Genomic DNA, 16,970 nt, shown 5'->3' with positions numbered 1-16,970 from the left:
TAATGAATGCATGTCTTGCGATAAAGCAGAATTGAAGAATATGCTTCGAAAAAGTACTGTCGAAGTTTCTTGTCTAGTTTCTTTCCGTCTCGGGTCCAGCGGTTTGATCCCCAACTCCAGGAGGAAATAGAGATGGATGCTCCCTGAAACAACCACATGCCCTTCAGCGACGCATTTATCAGGTGCCCGCTACAGCGGAGCCGCAGCGCAGGGGTGTCCTGGATCCGGTGCTGCCCCTCAGAGGGAAACTGTGGCAGCCCCTCCTGGATTGAAATGGATGCAAGTAGAAACCCAACAACTCTACTTCAAGGACCAGGAAAACCGATCATGTGTTTCAACCCCTCCGAAAGACGTGCGCGGCATTACACAGTGCAGGGTCTATTTGTTTGGTCTGCTGATAACCGTGCCGTGATGTTTTCTCAAGAGAGCCGCCTAATCAGTACTTGCTCATTTGACACCTTACCGAGCCCATGTGCATGATTCACCCGAGCCACATTACATTAACAGTACGCACAGCACTAAACGAGTCCGGGCTCATGAACTACTCCCAGCTGATCCGCCCTTGTGTTCTCTTACCCAGGCACCGGTGACAGCTAATGTTATTGCAGTCCGCCGGGACGGAGAAGCAGGGAGATGGACACACACTTCCTCACTCGTGAGAACGCGCTCACACACAGGAGCTCTCTGGTCATTACATACAGCAGGGGCCTATCCGTCACTGTGCAAGGCTTATCGTGCTGCCGGGCATCCAGCTGACGTCTTAATGGGTTTGAGGCACAAGCTCCCCCAAGGTAACTACACAGATAAAATATCTCTTCACAATATTTGCTTTAACATGTGTATGCTTGTAGCCTGCAGAAACCTGCTGCAGAAGGGAAATTATTATTTAAAAGACAGAGGCCCTTCATGCGGTTTTAACCCTATTTTTCTTTTTTGTCTGCGTTATTTTTCCATTCCATGCATGTACGTGTCTGGTAGTTTTAGTTATCAATGGGTGTGATTTCAATCATGTATTTATAGATGAACAACTTCAAGATGCAACATGCACTAATGCAGTATAGGATTTCTGTCTGCTCCTCCAGGCAAAATTGTATTTAAAAACAGCATTAAACATCACTTTGGACACTTGATGAGATTTTGATGAGATGATGCAGCTACGAATGAACTCCACACATTTCACATTTGTCCGATATTTTCACCATTTTCTGGGGGTAATCACTTTCACACGGTAAAAATCAAAAAGCCTATTGCACATGTAATAATACTCCTCCTACTTTTGGAAAATTGTATCCAATCGCCTGCAACAAATCGATACCTCCCTCAAAGGATTTTGCCTCATCGCCTCTTTTCCAGCCGTGGACTTTATTAAAAGAAAGACTCCAATGTTGTTTTGGTGCAATTTGAGGCTTCTAGGCTCAGACATTGTAGTTGGAATTAATCAAGGCTTTCATCCATGACTCTGCAGATAGGAGGGCCTGCCCTTTGTGGAAACAAATTTTACTTTGATTGTAATATATGAGCTGAGATGAAAGCAGGAGGGAGGTGGGAGGGGGGGGTAGTGCCGCCTCTACAGGCTGGTGACGGAGGATGCGTTTGTCCGAGCGGGGGAGAGAAGGACTCTATGGATTACTGTTATATTAGCCCAGCTAATGTGACAATGACATAAAGAGCATGCACCCCAGATGGGATGTAATCACACTCGTTCAAAGGGAGAGACGAAGCAAAGTGATGGTGGCTGCATTACGGCAGCCGACAAGTCCTGTTTCTTTAACGTGGCTTTCCATTGGTTTGGTTTATTTCCTGTAACATGCGCACGTCGTTCCTTCTGACTATTCGGCAGATGAGAGCAGGAGGATGAGGAAATAAGGCGTTCTTCACCCACCACGTCTCTCCTAAATCCACAGTAGAGAAAAGGCAAACTCAAATCCGTAGTCCTGTGAGACTCAAGCCCCTCTCGCACCATCTCAGGCCAGAAAAAAATGAGCTCTCTAAGTGGGCCCTCGAAGGGGCACAAAAAGCACTGAACTCAGCACCGCCTGCCGTCTGCCTCGGGAGCGCCTCCTTCTGTTTATCTGCTTATGTTTGTTATGTGCAGACACAATATTTAATGCCTTCTATAGGGCCCAAAACTTTTAGGAATAAACCGGCATCCTCTGAGTGAGTATGGGAAATATGTTAAGATAACTGCTGGTGCAATACAATACTTTCACTGTTCCCATGGGCGCGTTTTAGTCTAAGCTTTAAATCTTTACATATGGTCTTGTTTCTAACTCAGGAATATTTCAGCTTTTTGCCTCATCCCGGTTCCTCTTCGTCGAAGCTCTGCAATTGGGCCAATTCATCATCATCAATTCCAGTCCATCTCTGCAAAAGGCATGATCTAAATCTGTTGAGCCCAGCACAGCCAAGGAAATGAAGCTTAGGCGAAAATTCAGTCAGGAAGACTGACTGGACAAGCTGTGCCGTTCCCAGGTGTCATCCTCTCTCCCTGAGTGCTCAAGGCCAGCTGATTAGGGGCGGGGGCGGGTAGTACCAGCCAACCAGGCGAGGGTGTCGTTACCAATCACATCAGTGCTGGCAAACGTTAAAAACTGTTCTCCTTACTGTTGCTGTTAGTTGTCATTTCAGCACGCAGCAGAGGCGACCCGCTACCACCTATGACGCCTCTAATCTACAGCAGAACCTGGCATATCAGGAGTTTGGAGCAATTTATTCTCTACCACCCCCACCAGTGTCTGGACTACCAAAGGGGGGATTATGCCTCATCTCGGCATTCCGGCCACTGGTCTATCCTACGGCAGGATGGAGTCCAAGCCCCAAACGACATTGCAATAGAATATGTTATAATAAAGCATTGTTCACATTTCAACAAGTCTCTCCGGATAGGAATACAACTGAATCACTTGAGATTCAACACACAGAAGCATGGAGACCGGTGCAAAGCAGCTGGTTTGAGAGCTCGTTATTTGCATTGCACTGTGGGCAGGATCTGTGGCAATGTCCTTGGAAATACATTTCCTCTGCTGTCCCAGTGTGACAAAAGAATAAGAGAAAAAATCCAGAAATGCCTCCTTAATTTGTTAGTGTCACAAAGCAGGGTGGGGTTTGCTGGAAGAAGGACAAACAACAAGGAACAAAAGACACACATGGCTTACACTGGGATACACTGGCAAAGTGCAGGTGATTGGACACAGGTGACACACAGGGGATGACAGGACATGGCAGGAAGTGAAGTTAACCCAGGGACACAAGAGGCAGGAAACTACAAAATAACGCTGGAAGCAAACCCAAACGGCGACAGTTAGGCATGCTTTGGAGTAATGATGAAGAGTGGATGGCTTAGCTGGGTTTACTTCAGGCAAGCTCGCATTCTCACAAATCTACGATTGAAAGTAATCTTCTGGCTCATAAGCTGTGTGTGTGGCTTTTTTTGACCATCACAGATGTATACCTACAGAAGATGAGCATTCATTAGCATTGATCACATTGAATCTGCTAGCAGACTGAGACAACCACAGAGAGACTTTCATCAAACTGCAGTCACGCAGCATCTATCCACAGGTGCAGTTCCTGGTCCGACCACACAAAGGCACAGAGGCCCGCACAGGGCGTGAGGTCAAGTAGCCCCTTTGGGTCAAGCCTTTTTCAGGCCGTTACCCTTGTCTTGTTGCACTTCCCACCGGCGGATAAACGGGTAAGACCACCACAGGGCTTGATGCAACCCACAGACACATCCCCAAAGGCCGGCATTGTGCGTGTTCACATTTGATAGCATTTGTTCTCTCATGAGGCGCACGTTTGGCAATCTAGGAGCGAGCTGCGTGTTTTCGGCTCAGGGACTGAGGGAGAAGAATTGGAGCCGACCATCTGTCAGATTGTGGGAAGGAATTCCAAATTACTTTCTTTCCCCCCTCCAGATTAGAGGTGGCCAGTCATCATTGCCATGTCACCCCTTCTTATTACTCCAGTCATTAAATTACAGAGCAAAGTGCTATTGAAAAATTGATTTGTGAGATTTACAGGCTATTAGGATGATAGGATATCTAGAGCCCAGAGGGAAATTATCCTCCTTCTCTGCTCAAGGTTCATTTGCCACTGCTAAATTCCCATCCCACCTCAATACGTCATTTAATCCAGCTGGAGAATTGGGCTGGTCAATAAAGCAAAGGGGTTCAGTGGTGGATGTAGAGCGCTTGGGCCTCAATATATAAGAAAACCACCACTGTGCATTGGTATAAATATGAAGAGGAAAGATTCACCAGTACTGATGTTAGTTGTTGACCATGTTATGGTGTGAAGACAATAACATGCATACATAGAGGTTGGCATGAAGATCCAGAGAGTTATTAAAAGGTACAAGTTGGAGGAAAGCTAGCTCAGCATGAAGACTGAAACCGGCCCGTCCAAATGTAACCTGTATAAAAACCTCATTTCTAGTGGAAAGTGGTACTGATCTTCTTAAGTAACAAATAAGTAACTCCAAGAATACACTTTCTGGAATCTACTTTGTTCTGTGTTCTGGTAAACACTTGGTGAAGTGAATCAGAAGTCCATTAGGTCTTTATACATAAATAGGTACATTTTCACAGAGCACATCTGCTCATGTCAGCTATTACAAAGTTCTGGGTCTGAGAATTGTGCTCTCACAATGTTTCAACCTCAATAAAAGCTTTTCATAATGAATGCTTTCTTACAAATCTGCAACTTACACAGTGACCACGGCTTGAAGAAAAAAATCGCACCCTACAGGTGTCTGCTTAAGTCTTACTTTTCACAGAAAAAAGTAAAATCCTGATCCTGCAAAATCCAATTTAAGTCCTCTGGCACGGCTGGATTAAAATAAAGACACTTGGGTATCTGTGATTTCATAAAAAGCTTCTGCAGTTTGATCAGCGGTGGCTCACAGTGGAGAAATAAGGGAGCAGACTGACTTGAGGATACAATTTTGAATCCATTATGTCTTTATTTCATTAATATTGGTTCCATAGAACTGCACAGCACTGCAGCGTTGCAGGTTAACTGCTTATGGGAGCCGTTGATTGTAGAGGGACCCGGGGGTAAGTGTGCTTAGCAGGTTTCAATCAGGCTAGCAACAATCTACCTGCTGGATTCCCATTGAATTACAGAGACCTACATTCATGACATTTAGACAGCGCTTTCTCCTGATGAACAAGGAAAACCCTGCAGGGGAATTTGTGGAAAGAGAAGTTATCTAACCGGGAGGTCAGTTGAGTGCCTGCTTGTGACCGGGGATTTAAATGTCGAAGGCTGGAGACAGAACTGGGACCAGAGGACTTTGGGCTGAGGAAGTGCATGTGCCTCAGTGACAGAAAAAGGAGACCGATGGCTTAATAAAATGATCAGCCAACAAATGAAATCACTTACTCTTTATATTAATATCCTCATCGGAGTTCCCCCTACAGCAAAGCGCACAGCTATTGGATCCACATAATTACTGGGAGGTCTTCAAGAATATTTTCCTAGAGGCGTCTCGTACTGTGCTCAGCTCTGAAAATCGGAATTGAGCAAGAGCAATAAATGTCACATCGCCTCTGTTTGTCCCTGTTTGTGTTGGTGGTTACAGTCACGGCCTCTGCAGAACGTGCGCAGAATGCACAGCGCCGTGCCTGTCAGAGACAGATAGATGCTGAGTGACACTCCAGCCAGCGCCGGCCTCCCTGGAGATATCCCTTCTCAAGTTGGCCATTGGCCGAGATATAAAATGGAGGGAACCCCCTCCTACACTTGTCACACTGCACTTTGAGTCATTTCAGTTTGAATTACCCATTCACAGTGGATAATTGAAGAATGTGTCTTTAAGAAGCCAGTACATAAGTAGAATGATATTTCGTGCTGTCAGACACGGTGAGAAAGGTCAGAGGACCATAATGGACAAAGGCATTAGGGAATGCAGTGGGTCCAGGCAGCCCCGGAGGGACATGCAGGAATCGGGGAGGAATCGGGGTGCTAAGCGCTGATGATTACCATCAAGGCTTTTCAAATGCTGCGCAGGTCCAAGGCGCATAATCAGCATGCTTGCTACCGGCCCACTGCAGTTGGCTAATCCCATCCGGTGAGCTGCCTCTCTCTCTCTGTCTCTCTCTCTATCTCTCTCTCTCTTTTGTACAGCATATAACGTATCACCCTAGGGTGCTCATTTAGAACACTTTGATGCGCAGGAATTGTAATGAAGTGTTGTATTTTGATGCCTTTCATCGTATGATTGGTCTTATCATCTGACGAAAGCGAGTAGTGACTTCTTGCCTATCTGCTTGGACTACTGCTTTCACCATAAATTACAGTCTAGGGCAGGAAGTGGCATTTCCACAACATATTTAAAATTTCTTAACGTGTTTTGGCAAAATGTCTTCTGCAGCGCACATTTTCTGAAAACATTGTCACCTCATTCTATGCAATGATTTCAAAATTGCTTTTCTCAATAGAAACCTTATTCTTAGCAAGTGGCAATAGTTATTACTGATGTTTTGTAGATGTCTAAAAAAATGCATTAACAATTAACAGTGCTGATTCGTTGGATGGTGGATTGTTCCTTTAATAACTGGAATATAATATATATATATATATATATATATATTATGTATTTGAGCTTGATCCAGCTATATTTACTGTATTTATTCTGCAACCTTTAGATAAACCGTACTCACTGCACGGTGAAAATACAGGGGAATTATGTATTCAACAGATAACCTTGAAATGTTCTAAAGGACAGATCTTCTTTTAGCTTCATTTGCATTGCTTTGAAATTTGTGATAATAAAAAACATTCGATAAACCGAACCTTCTCCGGTGCAGCTAATGGATTTTGCAGGATGAATGGTTCACAACTGTGAACACCTCATGTGTTAAGGTGCTAGCTCACATTGAGCACCTAAAGGTGCACTGATCACACTGATCAAAAAACCTAAAGGTACAATAGAGTTACTGTAACATTGAAATACTCTAAATATGTCAGCAGAAATGATATATATCTTAATTTATATTTTGTGCCAAATCTAAATGTATTAGATTACGGAAATGTACCGTAATACATTTTTCTTTTGTAAACATTCTCAGCAGTAAGTAGTGTACTAGTGGCTTTGAGCATGTGGATTTTCTTAAGTGATACATAAGCCGCCTGTGTTTAGAGAATAAGAGAAAAGAGGAAGGAATGGAGGTGTTACTTGGATCACTCACACTGGCTGAGATGTTGGAGACAAATATGGGCCTGGGACACAACGCTGACATGTATGCTCATCGATCATCCTCGCAAAATGTCATAAGTGGAAAGCAAGGGGTGAGAGATTACAGCCTCGTGGTCTTCAAAGCAACGGTCAACATACACAGCTCCCCAAAATATCTGCAGTGTGCTGGAGCTGGTCATTAGCAGCAGCAGCACTAATAGATGTACACACACACACACACACACACAAAAAAAACGTGTGGGCATTATGTTAAACCGCACACAACAAAATAACAGTATGAATACAATTGTGTCTTTAGAAACATGAACAAACATAAAAACATGTATATATTCATGAATCTGAAATGATTTATAATACATCTGTTGATCTGGATGTTTTCTCCCTGTGACAGCTGTTGCCTCAGGCTTTTTAAGTTTCATTGCCCATGGCTAGAATTATTTTTATCCTTTCCTTTTCATTTGTGTGTCAAGCACTCTTCTGGGATGAGTTTGGCTAGTATTTGGGATTTCTTTCCACCAAGTCATCTTGATTGTGTTTTCCTAATTGTCTTATCTTGTGGACAGAGCCACAATTCAAACCGCTCATATAGAAATACGCAACGGCAGGTTCAAGTAGAGTGATGTAAGTTTCCATTTTTATGTTAGGGAACATCTGGGTGGAAACACGTGGTTTATGTTGCCATGAAGAACATTGTCTGGCAGTAAACAGACATAGGCAGTTGTCTAAAATGACAAATGTAATGACCTTTGACCTTGGCCTTGAACAAGGTGTTGCAATCTGTGAGAGGGTGACAGGGGAGATGTGAAGGGGGAAACACAAGATAAAGTTACTTTGCAAGGTAACAGGATAAAGTGCATGCTGGTGTTCTACAAACAACAAGGCATGAGAGGGGCAGAAGAGGTACTTTAAAGCGCCTGATTGCCTCATTTTTATTCCTCCTCAGAGTAATGACTCAGTTGAATCTGAATCACAGCGACAGGATACGGACATTTTAGGATTGAGGGCAACTTTGACGTTCCGAGCATACAAGCATCAACTCATTATAACGGCCATAAATCGGCTTGGAAGTCGGAGAGACTTCTTGTAACCCCAGAACCTGCATGCAAATGATCATGTTTTCACATTTTGTCTAGTGAATCCGTGTCTGTACATCCAAGACTACATTGCAGAAAGGAACATGCATAATTCAGCATATTTTCAATAGGGAGCTAGAACCCTTTTGGTTCATGTACAGTGTTGCTTATACGGTGAAAGCTAGAGACCCTGTACACTCCCCAAAGGTTATTGGATATTCTGTCTGACTGGACCTTTCCTCGGGTTGACGGCGTGTCAATTGTCAAAATGCTGAGATTGCTCCAAGCGTTAATATCTAAAGCTGATACATATTTAATGAACACTAAAAACAACGGCTGCTGACCTTAAAGTCATAAAGGTTGTCAGAAATGCGTCTCTACTGCTTTCCACTAGAGATTGTAACATAAAGTGTTTGCTGCATGTCACTTTCACTTTGTTGGGGCGAAAAATTGTCTAAATTATGAAAACCATGGAAAGAATGTGGTCTGACAGCAAAACCCAGGGGCCAGAGAGGTACACACACAAAATCATGGAGAGGGACATGCAGAGATTTGTGCCAGGAGACGTGTGTGTGTGGGTGGGTGTGTAGGTGTGTGTGTGTTGGACAAAGGCCATTTCATCTCCTCAGCCACTTGCCTGTCTTTCTACAGATAAGGGTATGAAGCTAGGAATGACAGTAATGTGGCAGATCTAAGGCAATACCTAACAAAGGGGCATTGGAGAGAGGAAGTGACCGAGACGGAAGGAAAGACAGGAAGTGGATGAGAATAGAAAAATCGGGACTGGAGGAAGTGTTAAGCAGTGCAGGAACTGTCACTTTCCCACTCGGTCCACACCCCCGCGGTCTAGCACATTCCTACTCAGCTCAACCTCCACCTGCTGAGCACCAGCTGTGGCTCGAATGTTTCTTTATAATGGGGACATTTTGGCAGAATATTTCAAGACAAATGGATTGGCTACAGCACATATGGTATTGTACAGTGGGTCCATTTGATAAGGTGGACGTCATTCCCACCTCCTGGGTTCGGAGTTGTTAAATTATTAGAATTAGAATACGACGCTGCATTAAAAAATCCTTCCGGCGAATCAGCATTGGGGAATTTAATTGTATCAAAGATCAATTCCAGCATGTGATTTTCCAGCTGAAAATGCCCATTAAGAAACGGCCACCAGCATAAGCACAACCCTCCCTGTGACGGCAGTGTTAATGACTGGATTCTTGTAAACGTCCAATTCACTTTCTCAACCAGTAATGAGAGTGGAAAGAGAATTCACGTAGATTTGGGTGAGGACTAGGGTTGGGTTAGCTTTGCGATTTACCCGGTATCGTTCAGAAGTTTAAAATTCGATTCCTAGTTTCAATTCTCAGTCCGCCGGCGTAACATTGATGGAGAAGGTCAGACTATTTCCTTCAGAAAGACCCTTGGTTAGCTAGCTCATTTAAAATATCTTAAACTTAAACTTTTTTGACCCTGCCTACTAAAAAGAATTGGAATCGAGAATCGCTGGGAACCGGAATCGAAACCAGGAATCGGAAACGTTCAAATTCAAACGATACCCAACCCTAGTGAGGACTGCCAAGAAATCATTCATATGTGATGGACTCACCGCTAAATCATGAAAAAAAAGTTCTCTTTGATGCATTTTGTGTTGACCTGAATCTGTCTTTGACCAAACGTGTTTCTTTCTTGGTTACCAGATTATTAGGGACACCCAGTTGAAACTTGTCACGGCAAGGCCATGCCTCGGGCCTGTATGGTGTGGTAGGGGCGTGACTCTAGTCTGAAGCTTATCCAGACGACCTGGTTGGAAGTCACGTCACATGCTCAGGGAACCAAGCTGCCTTCAATCAAGAAATGACTCTGCATTACATGCACCCCGAATCTTCATCCTCTTGTGGGCGGATCGTTGTTTCATCCTACCTGGTAGTGACTGCGCTTGGCTGCGCTGTTGAAGAGGTTTATTGTTTGTCTGCCTTCTTTTTCGCTGTCCTTGTAGTTATCCATCGTCCTGGTTCTCCAGTCTGTCTGCCGTTCCCTGCCATTGCCCACTGTCTCCATAGCTGTGTTCCTAGCAATAAACAAGTTTCCCCTGTACCTCCTGGTCTCTGCATTTGGATCTGCCACCACATACCGTAACAAAACTAGTGCAGTCTAGCTGCACGATCCTGAAGGTTATAAAAACATTCGGAGGCCCAGTACATTATCTGAGTATTTCCCTTTTATTGCCATATCTACTTCTATTCCCTACATTTCCGAACTAAAGGCTGCATCGGTCACTTCTTTTGACACCCCTAAATATTCATTTTGAAGACTCATTTTAATTTGAATACACTATTTATGCCGCAAGGAGGATTAAATATGTTTGTGCATCTGTGAGTGAGTGAGTGTAAAACTCTTTCCATGGTTTATCTCGCATTCTGCTGCAGCTAACATGTTTTGGGTTGGCACCTTTTATTATCACTTTTATACCAGCTTGGCTCATTTCAACTTTGTTTCGGCAAGATTGTAAAAACTTTGAGCCTGCATACATAGCTGCTCTTTTTTTGAGTTTGGATCTAAATGTGTTTTGCTTCACCTTACAGCCCATCGCTGTCTAATTGCGGCCTCGAGTGGACACATTGTCTGTCTTATTACACAATATTTTTTTACCATCTAATGGATAAATTGACCTTAAGGGCAACGGGCACTAAACACAATATACCTTTAAGAACGAAAGAAAAGAACAGACGGAGGGTAACTGCGTGATCGGTTGCCCACGGAAGGATAAAGAGATGGGCTTGGATAGATGACAGCAGGGACTAGGAGATATAATGAGCTGATCAAAGGATTGCGGGGAATGAAATGCCCGAGTAGCTTAGAGCGGGGACAGAGTGGGCTGTTAGGGAATCCCTGGTCTTGCTGTGATAGTCGGCTGCCTCTGCTCTCATTGGAATGGTGATTATTTCTGCCACAGCACCTGCAGGTTGTGGTCTCTCTGATTATCACAATAGCTCCATCCATCCTTACATACATGTTCTTCTGATTCTGCCAGGGCCATTTCTGTTCTATTCTCCTTTAAATCTCAGATTCTTAACTCATCTCGGTCAAGAAACAAAAGCTAATACCTTTACCACTATTTTGTATTTCCTCTCATGCTTTTTATTTGTATCTCTTTTTTTTTTCTCTGAGGTCATTGTAACCCCTCCGTCTCTGCTGAATAAAAGTCAACGGTAGAAAAGGGTTTCCACGTCGCTCCGGGCACAGCAGAGCCTGCAAACTCCTTTTACTGCATCTCAGAGATAATGATGGCTCACTGATCGGATGGGCTGTGATTCAGTGCTAAAGGTGTTTTTCTGTGAAAATTAAGAAAAGACAGACTTTGCTCTAACTGTCTTTCTCACCGCTGGATGCTTTACTAACATACTAGTCAGTGAAGTTTGGGTAGATGCACTGGAATACTCAGTACATCACAACAAAAATGATGTTTTTTTTCATCAAATAAAATGTTTTTAGCCATAGCATTGTGTTTGTAATATTATGTAATTACTTCTTGATATACTGCAGTTTTTATTGATAGTGGTAAGCACTGTCTTTTCTCAAAGGAATCCCATTGCCCAACTAACCAGCACTAACTGCTCTTCCGTTGTTTTTCTGAATATCTGCTCAGCGAGTATTTGTTCTGCCATTGATTAAAACTGCAAATCACAGTGTGGCCAAATCAACCACTACAATCGCAAGGAAAGTTTTTCATCATTAATCCAGAAAAACAGAAATAATTGCAACATTGTCCTGTTTGATATCAATACCCCCCCCCATTACCCCCTTGGCCTTAACGCTACACCTGGAGCACAGGTGCTCGTCTGAGTGTGCGTCTTTACACCTCTCGAACGAGACGCTGCCATTTCTGCCGTACTCCCGGCCTGTCCGTGGCACTTGATTCGGCCTTTCAGAGATGAATGGTCCTGCCCTTGGGATTCTAGCCATGTCCAAAAAAGAAGAGTCAAAGCCCCGTTATTATTGGACATGGCTACAATCCGAAGCCCAAGGGGTTTTGGGTGCTCGCTCCTTTAGCTTGACGCACGCTCCTGGTCTTGAATCTAGAATCAATTGCTCTTCCTTAGTGTCCCGGATGTTGGTGTGTCAAGGTGTCAAGTTTTTTGGGTTGAATATTGTAACCGTCATTTCTTTTGCGGCTGAATATTTCAACAGATTTTATTTTAGGTTGAATTTTTTTACGCCACTCACTGCTCGATGCATTAAGTGGGCCTCACGCCGTGTAACACAACCTCTTTAACACCAGCAAGATCACTATTCTTAAAATCCCACGGTCATGTCAATGTCAGAGGGTGTTTAACATGTTGCATGTTGAATAATCCAGCATTGTTCAATAATACAAATCCTCTGAATAAACTGAATTCCTCCCAGCTCACCATAACTCTGCAGTTTCATTCTTGGAACAATTGAATCTATTCTACCTTTGTGTACAAGCTGCCCTCCTCTCTGGCCAATAACTCTATCTCCATGGCTTTGGATGAGTTCTCAGAGTGATTTTGATCCATCAAAGTTAAAAACAATCCAGGACACCAGTCCATTGAACCCGGAAAACTCTTGTATTCCATCGTATCTGTCTGTTTCGTTATGCACCTGCGTCCTTTCACTATGTGTCCTGGTCTCCCCTGAGACACTATACTAATATGTACTAGCGTATTCAAGTTGCCATCTAAGTGCTGAGACACAAACACTTGTGTTGATTGATTTGGTACATGAGCTCAGACACACAGCCACTCAGGGGAGAAATTACTCCTTGGGTATTTTGTCCAGGCTCTAGCTGGTTTTTCTCCGGTTTACAAGTAAAGTGAAATTTCCCTGAACCCATTATCCTCCATTTCTGTGTTAGAAGAAAGAGGACTATTTCAAACTTGTGTAGTCTTCAGCCTTTTATTGTGTTTTTTTAATGTATTGTATCTTTGAACTTGTTATGGGGAGATGTGTGACCACCAAGCCACGATGGCCGCATGGCATTACTGATTGATGGCCCAGGGTTGACCTCTCGTCACACACTTGGCCCTCGCTGAAGGTCAGCACACCTCCTAAGGCCTGGAATGGGCAGGCAGCTTGGCACAGCAGAGGCAAATGAAAATGAATATTCCTTTAAAGGAAACTCCTATTTGACATCATTTGTCTGCGAAGAATGCAGGAAAGTCGGGGCACTGTGGTCTGAACAGAAGTGCAGGGATGTGGTCGACAGAAACAAGTACTACTTTGTGTGACCAACAACAATCATTAAACCCGCAGCAAAGACCAACAATGGCAGAACATGATATCTTTTATTGTAGACACCTTCTAATGCATCCCTACTTGCTTATGTAGCCGAACTAAACACTTAAGGAACTTTCCACATCCCTTTGTACACATCCACAATAATGAAGGAATGTGGACAGACAATGAAAAATGAGTTTTTGAATACTGATCTACTGAAGCAATAAGGGACAATATGAAACTCTCACAGTAGATTTTAAATGAGCAAAGAAACAAGAAGTAACGAGGGAACACACGCATATGGGACATTACATTTACGCTAAGCAGCATACGCACGATTGTCCTTTACACCTCCCGCAGTTGACCCCAATTCTCTTATACCTTCACCTCTGGGTTTGAGATGTGACAAGAACAAGGATGCTCTGGCCCACGGGGCCAGAGAGCAGCTCTGTCCCTCTGATCCCTCAGGCAAAAAGCTCATTCAGCAATTACAAACAGAAGAAATCTTTGAGACGAAGTGCTTCATCTGTCAAAACATTGGATAGTTCTCTATCAATAAAAACCCTTATTATTACAAACAGAGCCCACAGTTTGCAACACAGATCAATATTTTGATTTTGTTGCTCTGTGTTTCATCAGTATGTATGGAATGGACTTGTCAGTGGAACCATAATAAGGGCTCTTCAGTATAGTTTGTACAAGGCGGCAGCGAGCTGATGACTGTGATATTGTGAAAAAATCGGTTTCTTATTTTTCTTTCGTGGCTTGGAGCACTCCGTAACGCATCAGATGGACAAAGGGGACCGAGGGGCTGCGTCAGTGGGAAACGTGTCCCACTCTGGTCCGATCCCTCCAGGTGACTTGTTCCCTATGCAGCATCAAACTCTTCTTGGATCCTTTTAAAGGGGGATAGCAGGGCACACATGCAGCTGGATCCCTTAGTGGACAGATGTTCACTACAGGCAAAGCAGGCAGCGCTGCTGATTTTGGGACATATTTCTTTCTTTCTTTCTTTTGCTTTTCTCTTTTTTTCTCTCTCCCACAGAGGAGCAGGGATGTGAAAATCAGATAACAGGACCCAAGGCTTATATTAGATTACACGAAGCAGAGAGTCAATGTGACACACTTGTGATGCAAACAGTGCACACTGCTTCCAGGCTAGAAAATCAATAAATCATTTACAATTTTGTCAGTTTGGAAGGCTGAGAAACACGCAAGGTGTAATGACGCAAGTACTGTAACATATCTTACTGGGTGTTGGGTGAAGGTGTCAAAGAAGCTGCCTCTGTTTCTCTGAGCATCTCTAATCCATTCAATTTATGGAAATCCATGATAATCTATGAGTCTATACCTATGTGTCATCCAAGAACAGTGTCGCTGATTCGTGACGGGTAGAAAAATGCTGAGCTTGTTGTTATGTGTTGCCACCTGTTACCGCAGCGTCTGTCTCCTGCCCCGCTCGTTGTTGCGTGTGATGTGCACACTGGCAGCGGCTCAACGCGGGCACCGCCGCAAAACGACCCTGAACGCAGCACTTCGGGGTCTCGGTCGCGTGGAATGGCGCGCGGAACCCGAGTGGAATCATTTCAAGACGTTCCATACTTACACAAAAACTCCGAAAAGCAGAACTCGCACGGCAATCTCCAAAGCCAGCTCGCGCACGTTTTTCCCGCGGTCCGGAGGCGCCACGTTCATGGTGCCGAGGTAATCCAGCCAAGTGAAGTAGACGGCAACACGAAGGCGTTTTGTTGTTGTTGTTGTTGTTGATGGTTTTGTTGTTGTTGTTGTCGTCTTTGTCTCCCCCCCCCCTCACTTTGTAATCCACCTTAACAAAGCGCTTCCCAATGGGCTGCTCCCTTTAGTCACGCGCGCCGCGCACCTCCATCGCGACTCGTACACCGACACCTGCAGCGGTCTCCCCCGCTCCTCCTCGCCTGTCTCCGCTGCGTTCCGTCGGCTCCGACGTCCCTTAATGCCGCTGCTGCTCTACCGAGTCAAAGTCTCCTTCCTCCACCACCAATTACTCCAACTGGGCTGGAGTTTTTCAGTTGCCCAGATGTGAGTAAGAAAAAAAACATTAGAGGTGTGGGCGTGTAGTGACAGTGGGAAAAGTGGGTTGGAGCTCTCTATCTCTCTCTCTCTCTCTCTCTCTCTCTCTCTCTCTCTCTTTCTTTCACACACACATACACACACACTTGCCGGCAAGTGTGAGAGGTTTCTGGAACACACCACCGAGGACCTCACATGACGCTCCTGTCCAGCGGTCAGTGCCACGTGATGGACTGAATGTCCTCTTGTCTATTCCAAAGCCAAGGGACATGGCACAGGAGCAAACGTCTCCTGTGACACAGAGAAAGGGGGAGGTGGGCGCTCGTGGTCACTGAGCGGCTGGTGGGAGCAATGAGTCTGAACCCTAAGCCTCGGCACATGATATTACATCACTGTGCCCAAACCCCCCACCACAGACACACACACACACACACACAAACAAACATATCCAATATAAAGAAACCAGCCTCGGGGGTCTGCAGCAGCACGGTGATGAAGGAGGCAGCCATGTGCCCTCGGGCCATGAATCCTGGCCAGCACTCTGGTAGACTCACATGAATATTTGATGCCTTCTAAAACTGCCCTTCCTGCATTACCTGTCAGCCCAAGATTCGCCTCTGTGTGTTTACGTGCGACAGGGCAAGACCATCGTGGAAATGAACGTGAAAAAAACAGATTGTTGCCGCCTTCCTGGGTAACAAACTTTGACAAGCTGGAAGCCGACTCTGTCAGAAATTGCTGTTGTTGCGTGTTAACGAGGCGCCCTGTTAGGGAATATGTAAGGCAATGATACTTAAGTGCACACACAGCGGAGGCGATGATGTATTTCTCTACTTAGTTCTGACAGATGTACCTCTTCGCCAGCTCTTAAATAAGAACAAAACAAGAGAAGATGTGAAATGGTGGTATGGGTGAGGATGTAAGATCTCACTTCAAAGCTCCGACATCTCAGCCTTTAAATGGAGCGGCGGGCTTATTGTGAACCAGCTACATGGCTTTACCTCGCAGCATCAAACTATGGTGATTAGAATGATTCACTATGATCAGGGTGACTTTTCCTAACTTTTTCTAAAGGGACTGCACAAGCAATCAATTATCACACAAAAAAGAAATAAATAGAACATGCTCTACCCTGTTAATGCTGACTTTTGCTTTGTTGTCAAAAAAGCAAACACACAGGAGCCATATGAAAAAGGCACATTTTCCATATTTTATATATATATACATGTATATATATATAATAGAATATGTTAACGTTTCTTTTCCATGCTTGAGTTCTTCTCCCTTCTCTGCAGTGTCGACCATGAGTCACATTTCCAGAGGTTGTGGCGAACTCAAAGGTTGTGCTTTAATAAACCAAAGTCCAGTTTATGGTTACAAAGCAATACTAATTACCTCCATGGGTA

The 16,970-nt window shown here is 44.3% G+C and overlaps 1 protein-coding gene across 1 annotated transcript in view; it reads right to left on the bottom strand.

Moving 5' to 3' along the window:
- plpp4 (phospholipid phosphatase 4) overlaps positions 1 to 15,655 on the bottom strand; it is a 31,141-nt gene extending 15,486 nt beyond the window's left edge. The window contains exon 1 of the mRNA XM_037465661.2: positions 15,122 to 15,655. Within this exon, the coding sequence (XP_037321558.1) occupies positions 15,122 to 15,210 (89 nt within the window). The 5' untranslated portion in view covers positions 15,211 to 15,655. The remainder of the gene's footprint in view (positions 1 to 15,121) is intronic.
- Between the last annotated feature and the right edge of the window lie 1,315 nt (positions 15,656 to 16,970).

The sequence above is a fragment of the Pungitius pungitius genome, chromosome 13 (assembly GCF_949316345.1).
Source record: "Pungitius pungitius chromosome 13, fPunPun2.1, whole genome shotgun sequence".
NCBI lineage: Eukaryota > Metazoa > Chordata > Actinopteri > Perciformes > Gasterosteidae > Pungitius > Pungitius pungitius.
The sequence above is the reverse complement of the archived record's forward strand: the minus strand, read 5'-3'. Positions and strand labels throughout refer to the sequence as shown.